Source organism: Neoarius graeffei, chromosome 26 (assembly GCF_027579695.1).
Source record: "Neoarius graeffei isolate fNeoGra1 chromosome 26, fNeoGra1.pri, whole genome shotgun sequence".
Classification (NCBI taxonomy): Eukaryota; Metazoa; Chordata; class Actinopteri; order Siluriformes; family Ariidae; genus Neoarius; species Neoarius graeffei.
This window is the reverse complement of record NC_083594.1, coordinates 22,902,297-22,921,502: the sequence shown is the minus strand read 5'-3', so window position 1 is coordinate 22,921,502 and position 19,206 is coordinate 22,902,297. Positions and strand designations below refer to the sequence as shown.

Genomic DNA, 19,206 nt, shown 5'->3' with positions numbered 1-19,206 from the left:
CCACCTGCAGTAGTTTTTTCTTTGTTGAAAACAAAAGAGGGCAGTCACAGGTCTTGCATCGATTACAGGGGTTTGAACACAGTCACTGTTAAGTACTGATATCCCTTACCCTTGGTTCCATCAGCTATTGAACAGGTGAGAGGGGCAAAGATCTTCAGATCTAGACTAGACTAGATCTAGACTTAAATGGGGCTGAGATGAATCAAGGTAAAGTGGAAACAATCATCTCTTGGCCTTAACCTACAACGACCAGAGACTTACATTGCTTCGTAGTGCTTGCCAACTTTTACAGGAGGTTCATCAGGGGGTTCATCAGTATGACCTCTCCACTAACCTTGATCCTCCAAGGCAAATGCAAGAAATTGAAGCGAAACCAAGACGCTTTTGTAGTCTTTGAAATGCTGAAACAGCGATTTACTACTGCACCTATCATGTGACATCCAGATTCTAAACTGCAATTCCTTATTGAGGTGGACAAGTGGTGTCAAGGCTGTCTTGTCCCAGCACCAAGGCAACCCTGCTAAACATTTCCCTTGTGCCTTTTATTCTCAAATTAATGCCTACAGAGAGGAACTACGACTTGGGGAACTGGGAACTCCTGGCTGTCAAGGCAGCCCTAGAAGAATGATGACACAAGCTCAAGGATGCAAAGTTCTCCTTTGTCATCATCACTAATCACAAGATCCTTGAGTATATCACATCTTCCTAGAGACTGGAGCTGCATCATGACAGGTGGGCTGTTTTCTTAATTTCTTCCTGTGGCAGTATGCTTCTAGTGAAATGTTACAGTTTGCCAGATCAGCCCAGTAAGAATACAATAGACTGTATATAAAAGAGTTTGAATGGATTATGCAAACAAATATGTAATATGAGCCACATCTGAAAATCATCACTGAGTGCCTAATATTACCACTCAATTAGTAATATCTGAATTTTCTTTATACTGTAGCAGATCCAGATATGTGGACATGTTATGGATGAAATCAATTTGCCTGGATTTGTTTTGTTTATACAGCAACTCTATTACAGTCAAAAAATTTACTGTAAACAACCTTGAGGAGGGACACGCTGGGACAGAGGCTTGCTGTGGTCAGCCAGGCCTTCCTTTACGACAGAGCTCTGTGGAGAAACACACATTACACACAACCTAAAATATCTAGTGGGTATGTATTGATGTCTTTCTGGCTCAACAGCAGGTGGCGCCTGTTGTACAGAATATTGACCATTACTTTAAAACAGTAAGACTATTTATGCAGTATTATATGATGACTCTACAGTAATCCATGCTCACACTTTCATAATGGCAAATAAATTTCATTCACATAATGATGGTAGTCAGCCAAAATAAAAAAGACATGGCATATCCAATTCTTTTTTTAAATCCTCGAATATGAGCTCAATTTAATTCTTAACATGTATTCATGTCAGATTAGAGGGGGTACATTGGAATTGTTACCTGTGGTTGTTGGACAGCAGTTGGAGGCCGCTGCTGAGTTCGAGTAGGTGCCCGAGTTACTAATTGGTTCATCTTGGCCAGGACAACATCAGCTATCAGCTGCCTGTCTTCTGCTTGGTGGTCTCCAATGAGCGGCATAGATGAGCCCACCACCTGAAGAAAAATAATACAAGAATAGTTGTTCCTTACTCTCTTGTGCTCATCTACAAAGCTCAATTAATAAAAGACTTGTCTACTTGTAGTTATGCAAAGAAGTTTGCATGCTAATTGCTAGTCTAAATGTTTAATATCATAGTCTTTCATTTTTTTAAAATGTGTTGGCCAAATTGAATAGGTATTTTATGACCCCAAATCAGAAAAACTTGGGACAGTACGGAAAATGCAAAAAAAAAAAAAAAAATGCAAAAAAGCAGTGATTTCTATATTTACTTTGACTTGTATTTCAATGCAGACAGTATGAACCTGAAATGTTTTATCTCCATGTTTTATCTGGTCAACTTCATTTCACTTGTTAATATACATCAATTCCTGCATTTTAGATCTGCAACACATTATAAAAAAAGTAGGGATGGGGGCAATTTAGGGCTAGTAATGAGTTAAAACAATTAAATAATGATATGATTGTAATCATGATTTGGTACAAAATCAGTATCCAGGAAAAGCCTATCACTCTCTACGGTACATACAGTCAAGCCGGAAAGTCTGCACACCCCTTTCACCTTCTCCATGTTTTATTACATTACAGACTTATTCTACAATAGATTGAGCTCATTTTTGTCACAAAATTCTACACAAAATAGCCCATAATGACAACGTGAAAGCAGGTTTTTAGAAAATATGCAATTCTATTTTACTGACAAAAATAGGTTATTTAGGGGTTACATATCTGTACACGGGCGGCACGGTGGTGTAGTGGTTAGCACTGTCGCCTCACAGCAAGAAGGTCCGGGTTCGAGCCCTGTGACCGACGAAGGCCTTTCTGTGCGGGGTTTGCATGTTCTCCCCGTGTCCGCGTGGGTTTCCTCCGGGTGCTCCGGTTTCCCCCACAGTCCAAAGACATGCAGGTTAGGTTAACTGGTGACTCTAAATTGACCGTAGGTGTGAATGTGAATGGTTGTCTGTGTCTATGTGTCAGCCCTGTGATGACCTGGCGACTTGTCCAGGGTGTACCCCGCCTTTCACCCGTAGTCAGCTGGGATAGGCTCCAGCTTGCCTGCGACCCTGTAGAAGGATAAATCGGCTAGAGATAATGAGATGAGATGAGATATCTGTACACACCCTTAGCCTAATACTTGGTTGATGCAGCTTTGGCAGCAATCACAGCTTCAAGGTGTCTTGGGAAAGAAGCTACGAGCCTGGCACACTTGTTTCTGGACATTTTTGCCCATTCCTCTTGGCATATCCTTGCAAGCTCTGTCAGGTTGGATGGGGAGCAGGGCAGGAATTTCACGAGGGCCATGGCCCTCGTGCCCTCTCAATTTGGCCTTGTGCCCTTGGAAAAAAATATCTGCCATAAGGCCACAGTGGCCTTGATGCCCTGCAGTTTTGCGGTTTTGTAGTCTGCCTTGTGACTGCCAATAGGCTTTAACATCACCTGCGTCTATTGAGAAAAAAATACGTCTTTTGATGACATTCTGGATTCTTATTGGGCGACTCATCAGTGGTGGATCGGACTCGAGCCTGGCATGAACCGCTCCGACGTGCTATAATGACACCAATCTATCACCAGCCAACCAGGAGACTTAATCAAACGCATCCCCCGCCCACTTGTGTCTGCGTTTGAGACGTTGAATTTTCACAGAAGGAGGGAAGAAGTTGACTGAGGTAAGACTGTGTGATAAATTAACGAACGAATAAGATAGGAATTTCAACATATAGGGCTTAAGTTTGTTACCGTTAAATAAGCATTGCTTGTACAGTAACATTATGTCGTTACAATGTTGACCCACTTTTAACGTGCCAAGTACCAACTGTAGCTGGTAACAAATGCTAATTAGCTTGCTGTCAAGTTTTTCCTTTGTCGAGCTTTAAGCGTAAGGTCATGGATGTTACTACTGCTTGTTCCTGCCGTAATATGATACGTGATATGTGCTGTTGTCTGTTCATAGCCACTTTTTTAATCTATGCAGTTAGCATTGTTTTGTTACTAGTATTGTATGTTTCTTTTGAACTTTTGGGTTAACAGTGTAATAGTGTTGCAGTGTTCTGCAAATTTGCAATTTAATATTTCAGATCTTGAGACATGAAAGTGCCATTTAAAAAAATAAAAGGTCAGAAATGTTTTCTTTGTCATCTATTTAGTTCATTTTATTTCCTCAATAATTTTCCTTGATTGAGAAATCGGTCTGGGCTCTTATGGGTTAATCAGTAGCCTGCATGCTAGTATATGTTCCATTTACAGTCAAACATTTTGATGTACTCCGGGCTCAATTTTGATTAATCAAAAATCTGCGTAGTAGTACAGTCTGAAGATGCTCTTGCACATTCGGTGTCAATTGAACAAAAATTATGGGAGGATATAGGTTGAATAAGTTTTACAATTTTTGAAGTGAGTGATGGATTGATAAGTTTAGATGTGTTCAATATTTTCTTATCTTCAGACATAGTGTAGGAGATGTTTCTTTACCTGCTTGATAGTTTCGACTGAGACTCCAGTCTTCCTCAGAAGAGTCATTAGTCCTTAAATTAAATTCATTATAGACATAAACTTAAAATCATTGTTTTATTTTATGGCCTTGGTGCCCTGGCTTTTGGCCTTCGTGCCCTCAAAAAATTGACAGCATAAAAGGCCAAGTGGCCTTGCCCCTAAAATGACGAAATTCCAGGCCTGATGGGGAGCATCAGTACACAGCCATTTTCAGCTCTTTCCACAGATGTTCAATTGGATTCAGGTCTGGGCTCTGGCTGGGCCATTCAAGGACATTCACAGACTTTCTCTGAAGCCACTCCTTTGTTCTCTTGGCTGTGTGCCCTGAGTCGTTGTCATGTTGGAAGGTAAACCTTCGCCCCAGTCTGAGGCCCAGAGTGCTCTGGAGCAGATTTTCTTCAAGGATCTCGGTGTACTTAGCTGCATTATTCCCTCTATCAGGACTAGTCGCCCTGTTCCCGCTGTTGAAAAACATCCCCACATCATGATGCTGCCATGCTTCACTGTAGGAATGGCATTAGCCAGGTGATGAGCGGTACCTGGTTTCCTCCAGATGTGACGCTTGGTATTCAGACCAAAAAGTTCAATTTTGGTTTCATCAGACCAGAGAATCTTGTTTCTCATGGTTTGAAAGTCCTCTAGGTGCCTTTTGGCAAATTCCAAGCGGGCTGTCATGTGCCTTTTACTAAGCAGTGGCTTCCGTCTGGCCACTCGACCATAAAGGCATGATTTGTGGAGTGCTGCCTGGATGGCAGAACCTTCTGAAAGGTTCTCCCATCTCCACAAGGATATGCTGGAGCTCTGTCAGAGTGACCCTCGGGTTCCTGTTCACCTCCCTGGCCAAGGCCCATCTTCCCCGATTGCTCAATTTGGCCGGGCGGCCAGGTCTAGGAAGATTCTTGGTGGTTCCAAACTTCTTCCATTTATGAATGATGGTGGCCACTGTGCTCTTTGGGACCTGTAAAGCTGCAGCAATTTTTTTTGTACCCTTCTCCAGATCTATGCCTTGACACAATCCTGTTTCTGAGGTCTGCAGATAATTCCTTTGACCCCATGGCTTGGAGTTTGCTCTGACATGCACTGTCAACTGTGGGACCTTATATAGGCAGGTGTTGGCAATCCCCAATCATGTCCAATCAATTGAATTTACCACAGGTGGACTCCAATTAAGTTGTAGAAACATCTCAAGCAGTATCAGTGGAAACAAAATGCACCTCAGCTCACTTTTGGGTGTCATACCAAAGGGTGTGCACACTTGTGTACATATGATATTTTACATTTTGATTTTTAATAAATTAGCACAAATGTCTAAAAACCTGCTTTCACTTTGTCATTATGGGCTATTTTGTGTAGAATTTTGTGACAAAAAATGAATTCAATCTATTGTAGAATAAATCTGTAATGCAATAAAATGTGGAGAAGGTGAAAGGGGTGTGCAGACTTTCCGGCTTAACTGTAATATCATTAAATGATTCAAGGAATCTGGAGGAATTTTGGTGCATAAAAATCAAGGGCACAAGCCTAAGCTGAACACCTGTGATCTCTGATCAAGAACCGTCATTCATCTATAGCTGATATAACCACATGGGCTCAAGATTATGTTGGCAAACCCTTGTTAAGCACTACAATACAGAGTTACAGCCACAAATGCCAGTTAAAAATTTACTGTGCTAAAAGGAAGCCTTATGTTTACTGTGTCCAAAAGTGCTGTCAACTTTTCTGGGCTTGAAGGCATCTGGGATGGACCATCACACAGTGGAAAGGTATACTGTGGTCAGACGAATCAGTATTCCAGGTTTTTTTTTTGTAAGAAATGGACGCCATGTGCTCCAGACCAAAGACAGAAAGTACCATCCAGACTGTCACCACTAACAAGTCCAAAAGCCAGGGTCTGTCATGGTATGGGGTTGTGTCAGTGCCCTTGGCAAAGGTAACTTACACTTCTGTGATGGCAGGATTAAAGCCGAAAACTCAGAATTGAGTTTTTGGAGCAACATATGCTACCTTCAAGATGACATCACAAATCAGCATCCAGGAAAGGCCGAGTCTTTGAGGAGCAGAGATAGGCTGAGGATCTCCAGTTCATCAACAAATGCATGATAAAATTATTGAAATGTTTAAAAACAATGTTCCTCAAAGAAAGATGCAAAAGGGTTTGGATATTTCACCCTCTACAGTGCATAATATCATTCAATGATTCAAGGGATCTGATGGAATTTCGGTGCGTAAAGGGCAAGGGTGCAAGCCAAAGCTGAACACCTATTATCTCTGATCCCTCAGATGGCACTGCATCAAGAACTGTCATTCATCTATAGCTGATATGACCACATGGGCTCAGGATTACTTTGGCAAACCTTTGTCAAGCTCTACAATACAGAGGTACATCCACAAATACCAGTTAAAACTTTGCTATGTTAAAACGAAGCCTTATGTTAACTGTGCCCTGAAGTTCCATCGACTGCTCTGGGCTCAGAGGCATCTGGGATGGACCATCACACAGTGGAAATGAATCAGTATTACAGATCATTTACGTAAGAAATGGATGCCATGTGCTCTGGACCAAAGACAGAAAGGACCATTCAGGCTGTTACCAGTAACAAGTCCAAAATCCAGGGTGTGTCATGGTATGGGGTTGTGTCAATGCCCTTGGCAAAGGTAACTTACACTTCTGTGATTTCAGCATTAATGCAGAAAAGTACATTGAGATTTTGGAGCAACATATGGTGCTTTCAAGACGACCTGTTTTCCATGGATATTTCAACAAGACAATGCAAAACCACATTCTGCACACATTACAAAGGCATGGCTGTGGAAGAAGAGGGTGCCTGTCCCCTCTTTCCCTAATAGAGTATGTGCGGTGAAATTTGAGACAAAAAAAAACCACGACACCAAAGACGCTGTACTGTTGCACATCTTCAGAGCTGTTTGTAGGAAGCATTGGCCCTAATAACACCTGAAATACTTCATCACTTGGCATTTTCAGTCTCTAAACATTTTTTTTCTTTTAATGTGTTGCAAGAATCAGAATTGAAATGTGTTTATTTTGGAAAAAAATCACGAGGTAAAGCATGAAACAATGTACTTCTGTGTTGTTTTGAATGCAATACAGGTCAAAGATTATTTACAAATCATTGTTTTCAGTTTTACTTTCAATTCCAACACACTGTCCCAACTTTTTCTGAGTTGGGGTTGTAAAAACCTGATGCTATCTGTTTAAATCCAATTTCATCAAAGTTTGTTTATTTCCTGTTTCCTCCATCCTGTTTTATTCCTGCTCTAGCTACCCCCCTGTACATGCTCTCTCATTACTGGACGTAATTTATCCAGACGGAAAAAACATCTCAGCATGAAGAATGACTATTAGCTAGTCTTCTTTTCTGTATTTCTTTTTTTATTGATTTATTTTAAGTTATTAATATTAATAAAATGACAGTGTGATCTGTATACAGAATTGCACTAACTCATACCACTTGACCGATTTGAAGTCTATCAATCAAGATATGTTTCTGATCTAAATGGATTTTCATGAATCCCAAATTTATTGCGTAAAATCTGATAAATGAGGCCCGATGTTTGTACCCGTCTATTAATTAGTTTGCTCTGTGCACAGAGATCACTTAGATGAGTTCTTAGTAGAGTTTTCATTTTTCCCACTACAAGTCTCAACCATATCCACTGAGTTTGCCTGTTTATTAGGTACACCTAGTTATTCATGAGTTGCCCCTCCTTTAGTCTTCAGAAAAGCATGGATTCACCATGACATGGATTATACGGTACGAGATCCTGGTTGCATTATACAGTAATGTTGTACCATGCAGAAATGATTATGCTATGTTAGATGACTGCATGTTTTGCTGCAAACAGCGCTCTCTCTCTCTCTCTCTCTCTCTCTCTCTCTCTCTCTCTCTCTCTCTCTCTCTCTCTCTCCACCTTTTCTCAAAGATGGTGGGTGGAGATCTGGGGATTATAAATGACACAAAAGCAGAGACAACATGCTGCCATGTCCTTGGAAAAATTTAGTGGCAATGCTTGCCTTGTGATATGGTGTATTACTGTGACTCATGTCTGAACAGGACTACCTCGCAACAACTATCATGGCATTTTCTTATGTTAATTTCTGTACACTAACCTTTAACTGTGATCATAATGTCACTTTTTTCCAAACACCTCACCCCATCGGGGATCTCCCATCCCACACAGGCATTTCATGCCTTTTTTCCCCTCCCCTATGCCTATGCTTTATAGAAACTGGACAATTAAAAACCCAAACCTAGTTTTAGGAGAAAATTAAAACAACATGTGCATGCAGTAAGATTAGCCATTTTTAATCATTTTATAAGCCATAATATGGCAATATCTTATCTAGGATCTATGGTCCTTCATCGATGTGATTGAAAATTATAGGACATAACATGATAAAAAGATTACATCTGATGTCTGCTGCTTCATCATAAGTATGTGACCTCTAGCTAGCTCTTCCTGTGATTGACAGCAGGTCATAGAGTCCCTCTGTTACAAGGTTGAAGCTTACAGCTGCTGAGGGCAGAGGATCATAAACACATGGTCACATGGAGAGGAGGTTACATAAGCACTGCGTCTCCTTTTTCTGGGCCTCTTCAGTTTAGATGGAGTGTCTTTAATTTCATCACAGCAGATACGACAGTATTTTGAAATTAAATAACATAAAAAAGGGTCACTTGAGTTCTAATGGTTTCTGTCAAGGTTTTATGATCTTTCCCCCAAGAAACGATAATGAAAACAGGTTCCCCCAATTTTCTGCACAGTGGGAGCTGTAATGCACAAATAGACAATAGTAGCTCAGAAAAAATGACCAGCTTTATGCTTGTTGTTGCTCAGCACTATAGTAATCGAATAGTGTTTCAACACTACACTCTACACTATTTTACTTATTTTGACAGTAGTGCCATCCATCCATTATCTGTAGCCACTTATCCTGTTCTACAGGGTCGCAGGCAAGCTGGAGCCTATCCCAGCTGACTATGGGCGAGAGGCAGGGTACACCCTGGACAAGTCGCCAGGTTATCGCAGGGCTGACACAAACAACCATTCACACCTACGGTCAATTTAGAGCCACCAATTAACCTAACCTGCATGTCTTTGGACTGTGAGGGAAACCGGAGCACCCGGAGGAAACCCACACAGACACGGGGAGAACATGCAAACTCCACACAGAAAGGCCCTCGCCGGCCGCTGGGCTCAAACCCAGGACCTTCTTGCTGTGAGGCGACAGTGCTAACCACCAAGGGCAGCTGGTGCATAAGGGCGATTGGGCGATGCACTGCCAAAATGAAAAAAAAAAAAGTTTTTTTTCTTTTTTTAAAACAAACTTTTACCAGCGCTGCTCGAGGCCGTTTTAATCTGTCTCTGCGTATCATTGTCCAATCAGGGTGGTCTTGCTTCTAGAGTACCGCCCCTTTTGGGGCGATTTCAGTCATGTTGAAAATCGCCCAAGAGTTCACTGATAGAGTCCCATGTTAATATATTTTTTTTCTCCTGACTGACACTTCAATGCAATCTCTATGGGTTCCGGGGGGGCTTGCCCTAACGTGCTTACGTCACTGAGAAGCGCGGCAAAGTTGCGTTCGATCTGCTTAGTTTCTGAGGTGAGATGGATGCGGAAAGCAATTCAGTGCGGTCCTTAAAAGAAGTTCCATTTAGTCAGCGATCAAATCGAGCTAAATTGGCAACAAAACAAGCTGGACCCCCCTCGACCAAATCTAAACATAAAACAAATTTCGACAAGGGGGGGAAATCATATACTTGAGGTTTTACTGGAACATGGTCCCAGCGCAAATCCTGGCGAGCTGGCTGCGAGGACGCCTCAGCGGTTTTCTGCTCCCCCTGCTTACTTTTCCACCCTGGAGGTGGCTCCACGGACAACACTGCTTGGACGGTCACTGGAGTTTCGGACATGCATCATTTGTCGGAGGAAATAAAAAAACATGAGTCATCAAAGATTCACATGGGCAGCTGCCTGAAATTTTCGGATTTTGGGAGAGTGAACATCGCTACACAACCGGATGAGGGCTACAGGCTAGCAGTTCACCGCCACAACGATGAGGTGAGCAAGAACAGGCACATATTAAACCGGCTCATCCAACGCGTGAAATTTTGTGGAGTGTTCGAGTTAGCTCTACGAGGCAAAGACGAAACTGAGGGCTCCAGTCACCGTGGTGTTTTTCTGGGTTTGGTTGACTTCGTGACTCACACACACACACAGTCACAGAATCAGTTCACTTTTGATGTTTTCAATGTGTATTTTTATATTTGCCACACTTTGCTCTGAGAGTTAGCACTTTGGTAATATCCTTGGTAAATACCAGTAATTGCAAGATCTAAAGATCCACTCATCTATTTATTCAACTGCTATTGTTATGTTAGCCAACTATTTACAATGTTTTGTTACAGTAAGTGCACTTTCCTGTTTGTCCTTAAGTTGCACAGTCTGTAAAATTCTTGCTGGTCATGGAGTTTGAAATACAAAATCTATTTACAGAACATTCTGTAGAACAGTTGACTTGCTACCTAGGTCAATTTACTTCAGTCCTGTGGACATTTATGGTCCGTGTAGACATAACGGGGGAAAATTGCCCCCCCCCCGAAAAAAATTCAGGAGCCGCCACTGCTAACCACTACACCACCATGTCGCCCTTGACAGTAGTGTTTATTTAATAATAACTTCATTCATTAACAACAGACATTCTCACAAAGCAGCTTTACAGAAAATTAAAGACTTTAAATATGAGTTAACTTTATCCCTAATTTATTCCTGATGAGCAAGCCTGTGGCGACAGTGGCAAGGAAAAACTCCCTCAGATGACATGAGGAAGAAACCTCAAGAGGAACCAGACTCAAAAAGGATCCCATCCTCATTTGGGTGATAACAGACAGCATGATTATAAATAACTTGCTTCTATAACTGTGTCCTATATAGTCACAAAGTACAACTGTGTAACCAGGAAATTCATGAAGCATGAATTCTATTTTGCCGAATTATCAACTGTTCATTGATGGAGACTTGAGTATGAGACAATTCATAACAATTGCAGTCCTAAAGTTTTCATGTCAATTGTAGTCCTCAACCATCATAGCAAAACTGTAAGTGTTGTCATCACTGAAATTGCATTTCCTCTTTACTCTCACCATTTTTGATGGTTGACCATGTCACCACTTCATGTCATTACAGCGATTTATGACTTACGCAGTGTGTTTCGTAGTTAGTGCTTAAATTGAATGTTCATTTTAATGCTGCCTAACGGAAAAATCAGACTTTCACATGTGATCATTTGTTTGATGAAGTGAGTAATATGTGAAAAACATGCACAACCCATCCAGTGCCCTACACATGCAACAAAATGTGCGAGTATCTAAAAACCATCCATCCATTATCTGTAGCCGCTTATCCTGTGCAGGGTCACAGGCAAGCTGAAGCCTATCCCAGCTGACTATGGGCAAGAGGCAGGGTACACCCTGGACAAGTCACCAGATCATTGCAGGGTTGACACATAGAGACAAACAACCATTCACACTCACGGTCAATTTAGACCAATTAGCCTAACCTGCATGTCTTTGGACTGTGGGGGAAACCTGAGCACCTGGAGGAAACCCACACAGACACAGGGAGAACATGCAAACTCCACACAGAAAGGCCCCCGTCAGCCACTGGGCTCAAACCAAGAACCTTCTTGCTGTGAGGCAACAGTGCTAACCACTACACCACCTGTCTAAAAGCCATAGATGTAAAATTCATATGTCAAGGTTATTGTCACGTCTGCACCTGCTTACACTCAAGACTCCACTTCCCAGAATTCACAGCAGCCTTCAAAAATGGCCACCATGAACTACAACAGCCATAGTCCACTTCACTGCTCATAGGCTCCTCATTGCACACACCTGGACTCAATCACTTCACAGTCACAAAACCACAGTATAAAAGGACATTCAGTTCACTCACTCGTTGTGAAGTATATGTGCAGTTCCTTGTGTCTGACATTATCAAGATTGCATTGCATATCTGGTTTGACTTTGTATTTTGGATCTTTGCTCTTTTGCCTTTAACTCCGATACCCTGTTTGTGCCTCGCCTGACCATTACATGTTTTTGATTCAGCCTTTTTGCCTTATGATTTGGATTTGTCTGCCAGTTTGCCTGAATAAACTCTCTTTCAGCTTTTACGTCCATCTGTTGCCTGCATTCCTGACAGTTATGTGACATTCTATAAGGGTTTTTTTTTAGCTTTATCAAGTTGCAATTTGTTTTGCAAACTTGCAGTTTGTTTAGCGATATGGCAAGAATATAAATCTAGCCAGATTGATCTCCACGCACTAGCCCTAGACCCAGATCTAAGAAACAGTGTTATGTTTTTGCAATTACAATTATATTGCCCTCTATTGCTTACAACACTGTCTTACCTCAGTAATGTAGTCTTTTCCATCCTTTCCGTGAATGGCTTTTACAGCACAGACATCCAGCCCTCCAAAAATTTCTGAACAAATGTCAACCCACATCTTATACCTGTATGACAAAAGAGATTTTTCTCGCAAATATAAACAGCTAATAGAACCAAAAGTGGCAAATGATTTAACAGTAAATGATACTATATCTCGGCTGTTTCGTATTTGGCTTCTTCAAGGTTCTTTGTCACATACAAATTGCATATATGTGGTGTAATAAAGTGAAAATGTTTTTCCTTAGTTTCTCACCCCACGTTGCAATGGCACACAGAACCACCACCAACAACAAAGAAATATAATATAAAAATAAAATAGAATAATTAAATGAAGTAGGCTATGAATGTGCAAAATAGAATAAAATGTGCAATAATATAAGAATAAACAAGCTAAGATAAAAAGTTGTGAGATGTGAAATAAATACTTCTGAATCAGGTGTACTTTCCCTAGAGTACATGTGATACTAATGAAACTGAAAATTTCAAAGGGTGTAATCTTATGCCCACTTACTTCTCTGTCATGGCTACTTGTTCCAGCATGGCAGAACCAGTGTTTGATTTCCAGTTGCCAGAGATGGATGTTCTCCTGTAAATGAATAAAATGTGACATACTTACAAAGCAATAAAAAATTAGTCTCTGCAGTGAGCACAAGGTCATACATAACATCTGGCATTGTGTTGTGTAACATTTAAGGACCAAAAAATAGGCCAATAATAATAATAATAAAAGGCCAATAATAATAATCTCATTATCTCTAGCCGCTTTATCCTTCTACAGGGTCGCAGGCAAGCTGGAGCCTATCCCAGCTGACTACGGGCGAAAGGCGGGGTACACCCTGGACAAGTCGCCAGGTCATCACAGGGCTGACACATAGACACAGACAACCATTCACACTCACATTCACACCTACGGTCAATTTAGAGTCACCAGTTAACCTAACCTGCATGTCTTTGGACTGTGGGGGAAACCGGCACACCCGGAGGAAATCCACGTGGCCAACATGCAAACTCCGCACAGAAAGGCCCTCGCCGGCCACAGGGCTCGAACCCGGACCCTCTTGCTGTGAGGCGACAGCGCTAACCACTACATCACCGTGCCGCCCACTATTATTATTATTATTATTATTATTATTATGTTTCCATTTCTGGGCAAGCAATGTTTAAAGGACTTGACAATCTGATTAAATCAAAACACAAAAGGCACAATGTAGTGGTTTATAAAACATAAAAGACGGCATGCAGACGGTAAGGTTCACAGAAGGATAAGATATTGCTACAGAAAAAGTAATAATCATTTACCTTTAACTAGCATTATGGGTTTAATATGAGCTTTGGAAAATGCATACACCAGCATGCACACATATCATGATCATCATTATCATCATCAAGATTCTCACCATCACCAGTGACAATACAAACTAGAAAAGATAATGCAAGTGATTTTGTGGGAATTTCTACACTTACATATAAGCTTTGTAGTCAGTGCCTATCTTCTGGACCCTGATGTCATACTTGGCATCGATGAAGGGTTCTGTAGTCGTGTAGGTCTGAGTGATGGCCACCACACTGGCAATGTCTTGGAAATCGCTGTGATTGTCAACTTTAACCTGTCACAATTCCCAATATATGTCTCATAGCAATTATAATGATTATAGAGGTATAATATTTTTAGTGCTGTCAAGCGATTAAAATATTTAATCGCGATTAATGTCGTGACTGTCATAGTTAACTCGCGATTAATCGCAATTTAATCGCACATTTTTGTCACATGAAAAACCATTGTAATTCTCTTATCAGCATAAAAAAGTGAATGGGCTTGCTTTGTACCAATGTTTTTTTTTTATTGCAAAGCATAACACGTCTTGACACAGCCACTGCAAAGTGAAACCTAAGCCGAGCACCGGCGCGGGGCTAGCAAAAGAACCATGAGTGAAGTGAGACAGGTTACACAGTGACGGTAGGCTTGACATGCTTGATTATAATATAAAGTACACTATTGCACAGTAAAAAATGGAGTGTCAATATTGCAGTGTAAACCTATTTTCCTCTGGATAGAGTAGTTATAACACTATGCAGAGTAAAATCGTCTAAATGGTAGTGTCAAAAGTGAGAGTTAATTCCCACTTGCACACAACGACAAAATCTACTCTGCAGGGTGATGATTCCCCGCGAAAATACAATATAGAGTCAGATTAACTCTGAAAATCTTACACCATCTATAGTGTTAAATATTTTTACACACCTCATTGTTAATTTTGACACAAAATAGAGTAAAATTAACTCTAAAAATCTTACACTGGCTATAGAGTAAATTTTACACTGATTTTGAGTGGGACCAAATGTTATCTGACAGAGTTAAATTCAACTCTTAAAGAATAAAATTGACACTATGATTTTTACTGTGTATATTAACTTTAAGTTGTTCGTTGATAAATATTGCATTGAATCTGATCTTTACTGTTTCAGCTCACTTAACACATTTTGTACTTTTTCACTTTCTGCCTGTTGATGCATCGCGCTGTCCAATCAGAGACGGCCAAATTTGCATATTACAGGAAGGATTTCTGGGATAGCATTGAGTTTACAGTTCAGAGGGATCTGGCTTCTTTAGACGCTGTCTTCTTAAAACTGAATAAATATTTAAAAAGAGCCAAATGAGCCAGTCTTTTGAACGGCTCTTTTCAAAGAACGGATCACAAAGATGCGGATCCCATCAAAGAGCCATAAATCCCATCTCGACTAGCGCGCCCTGCCCGCGCTGGTTCTTTGGGGGAGGAGGGCAGAGGACTCTGGCTGTGCAGGGCGTGGCATTACAGTCTAGCTGCTATGCAAAGTCTCTGTTCCAAGTTCCTGGCAGTTTCAAAAGCTTATGAAAAACCTACATCATGTCACAGAGCGTTAATCTCGCGATAAAAAAATTATCGCCGTTAAAATTGAGTCAAGTTAACGCATTAATAACGTGACATTTTTGACAGCACTAAATATTTTAAATAGGTTTGGAACCATACAACAAATCTGGTATATCGAGATAGAATGATAAAATTGTAGCATACAGTACCAGTCAAAATTTGGACACACCTGGTCCAAATTCATAGGTTTTTCTGTATTTTGACTAGTTTCTACATTTTAGAACAATACTGAAGACATCAAAACTATGAAATAACGTATGGAACATATATGGAATTATGTGGTAAACAAAAAAAAGTGTTAAAAATTAAAATATGCTTCATATTTTTGATTCTTCAAAGTTACCACCATTGACGTTGATGATGCTTTGCACACTATTGATACTATCTTAACCAGCTTCATGAGGTAGTCACCTGGAATGCTTTTCAATTCTTGGGTTTCAGTCACGTGAATTTTCTTAGCAATTTCACTTCTGGTAAAATAGCTGGTGGTCTAGCAAACCAAAACGGCTGCCATAATGCAAACAACTAATGATAACTTATCAGAGTATGCTCGTAATCTAGAAGCCACTGCTGGCTTTAGATATATTCAGAAGATTGCTATGTGCAATGGAATCGACCCCTACAGTCTGGGAAAGAAGGATTTGTCATACGATCTCGAAAACTACCTTTCAGTTGAGTTTCCTGACATCTCGAACTATCTGGTGTTGCAGACGTCCTTCTAGACCGCAAAACAGATGAAAGCATGGAAGAGTATGGAGGCTTACAACTTTTTTGTACGTGGCTGGGTAACGAACCTTGGTATCAACTTGCTGCCAAATTAATCCTGTATTGTTTTTGCCCATGTAAGTATGTTTTTTAAAGCTTTTTTTTCGCGTCTTTACAACGAACCACTGCAAGTTGAAGTGTAAACAAACAACATTTCACTTGATTCTCCCTTGTGTTGGCTCTTACCTCTCAGGTAAATCATTCACAAAGATCATCAGAAACCCCTTTAAAGACCTGGATCTTAGTTAAACAAGATGGAGAAGTGATCATGGCGCATTGTAACTGTATGGCTGGGTAAGAATTTTGTCACGACCTTCATGCATATGGACTTTGTGAGGAGTGAGGAGTAAACAAAGAAACAGCTGGGGAGTTTAGCGCTTCATGACTAAAAAAAGTACCGTAAAATAACAACACATAGCAGGAAAAGTACTTGGAAAACACTAAGGACATAGCTGAAAGGGATATACAAACCTTTCACCAAGTGATCACCGCAAACTTGAGCATGCTTCGACTCGGCTCCCTTCGATTTCAGTGAGAAGTTCGAAAGCCACCTTTCTCAACGTCTTTTTGTGAAATCCTGTGTTCATTCACCCTATTTTATTAGTTCACGGGGAGCCCTGAAGAAACTTTTCAGTTTCATGGTTTGATCGATTCGAACAACCTAAAACAATGCGAAAATAAGGCATTTTTCATGCGAGCAATGCACCTTCTTCATACAAACGCTTTGTCAACTGAGCTTTGGTAGACCACCAGCTAAAGTTTTGAATAACTAATGAGGCAGATGTGACGTCATGTGAAACCCAGCAATTAACAGGTGTGCCTCGTCAAAAGTTAATTAATGCAATTTCTTGCCTTCTTAATGTGTTTGAGATCAAACAGTAAATAATAACAATAATAATAATACAGTGAATAGCCCTATTCCACAACTGTAGTAATCCATATTATGTCAAGAACCGCTCTACTAAGTAAAGAGAAATGACATCCATCATTATTTTAAGGCATGAAGTATCTTTTAATTAATAAAAATAAAGAAAAAACATTGAATTAGAAGGTGTGCCCAAACTTTTGATACTGTATTTGAAGGACACATAAGATTTTAGAGAAAGTTGTTACCCAATAACAATGCTCTTTTTTAAGTAGAAATAACATGCATGATGTCCACTATATGGCCAAAAGTATATGGAAATCTGCTCATTAGACCCATGTGGGAGCCTTCCCCAAACTGTTGCCACAAAGTTGAAAAATCTCAGTTCTTTAGAATGCTTTTGTATGCTGTAGCGTTAAGATTTCACTTCAGTGGAACTAAGGGGCCCCAAACTTGTTCCAGCATGACGGTTCCTCTGTGCACAAAGGGAGGGCCATAAAGTCATGGCTTGGCCAAGGTGGGTGTGGAAGAGCTTGAGTGGCCTGCACTTTTGATGTGAATTGGAATGCCAACTTCATGCCAAGCCTTCTCTACCTTTTGCACCCTAGTGGAAAATCCCCACAGCCATGTTCCTAAATCTGGTGAAAAGGCTTCCCAGATGAGTGGAGGCTGTTGCAGCCAACTCAGGGTGAACAACTCAATAGTAATGCCTCCAATTTTGGAAGGGGATGTTCAATACTCAGGTGCCCATATGCTATTGGCCATGTAGTGTATTTCAATCTGGATTCCAGAAGCATAATAGTACAAAATCAGCCCAAGCAGAAGCACTGATTGTGACCACAAACTATATCTTACTTTAGTAATATATGGGATTCACTGCACCATTTGTTACTATTGACCATTATATTTAATTATCCATTATACTACAGTGGTGCTTGAAAGTTTGTGAACCTTTTAGAATTTTCTATATTTCTACATAAATATGACCTAAAACAACATATGATTTTCACACAAGTCCTAAAAGTAGATAAAGAGAAGCCAGTTAAACAAATGAGACAAAAATATTATACTTGGTCATTTATTTATTGAGGAAAATGATCCAATATTACATATCTGTGAGTGGCAAAAGTATGTGAACCTTTGCTTTCAGTATCTGGTGTGACCCCCTTGTGCAGCAATAACTGCAACTAAACGTTTCCAGTAACTGTTGATCAGTCCTGCACACCAGCTTGGAGGAATTTTAGCCCATTCTTCCGTACAGAACAGCTTCAACTCTGGGATGTTGGTGGGTTTCCTCACATGAACTGCTCGCTTCAGGTCCTTCCACAACATTTCGATTGGATTAAGGTCAGGACTTTGACTTGGCCATTCCAAAACATTAACTTTATTCTTCTTTAACCAATCTTTGGTAGAACGACTTGTGTGCTTAGGGTCGTTGTCTTGCTGCATGACCCACCTTCTCTTAACATTCAGTTCATGGACAGATGTCCTGACATTTTCCTTTAGAATTTGCTGGTATAATTCTTAATTCATTGTTCCATCAATGATGGCAAGCCATCCTGGCCCAAATGCAGCAAAACAGGCCCAGATCATGATACTACCACCACCACCATGTTTCACAGATGGGATAAGGTTCTTATGCTGGAATGCAGTGTTTTCCTTTCTCCAAACATAACGCTTCTCATTTAAACCAAAAAAGTTCTATTTTGGTCTCATCCGTTCACAAAACATTTTTCCAATAGCCTTCTGGCTTGTCCATGTGATCTTTAGCAAGCTGCAGATGAGCAGCAGTGTTCTTTTTGGAGAGCAGTGGCTTTCTCCTTGCAACCCTGCCATGCACACCACTGTTGTTCAGTGTTTTCCTGATGGTGGACTCATGAACATTAACATTAGCCAATGTGAGAGAGGCCTTCAGTTGCTTAGAAGTTACCCTGGGGTCCTTTGTGACCTCGCAGACTATTACACGCCTTGCTCTTGGAGTGATCTTTGTTGGTCGACCACTCCTGGGGAGGGTAACAATGTATTGAATTTCCTCCATTTGTACACAATCTGTCTGACTGTGGATTGGTGGAGTCCAAACTCTTTAGAGATGCT

General features: G+C 40.6%; 1 protein-coding gene across 1 annotated transcript in view; it reads right to left on the bottom strand.

The window, feature by feature from the left end:
- The window catches only part of syn2b (synapsin IIb), a 194,748-nt gene that overhangs the window by 8,492 nt on the left and 167,050 nt on the right, over positions 1-19,206 (bottom strand). Inside the window, exons 7-11 of the mRNA XM_060910893.1 lie at positions 14,038-14,180; positions 13,085-13,159; positions 12,536-12,638; positions 1,457-1,609; positions 1,053-1,119 (exon numbers count right to left, since the gene is read on the bottom strand). Coding sequence (XP_060766876.1) covers positions 1,053-1,119; positions 1,457-1,609; positions 12,536-12,638; positions 13,085-13,159; positions 14,038-14,180 — 541 coding nt within the window. The remainder of the gene's footprint in view (positions 1-1,052; positions 1,120-1,456; positions 1,610-12,535; positions 12,639-13,084; positions 13,160-14,037; positions 14,181-19,206) is intronic.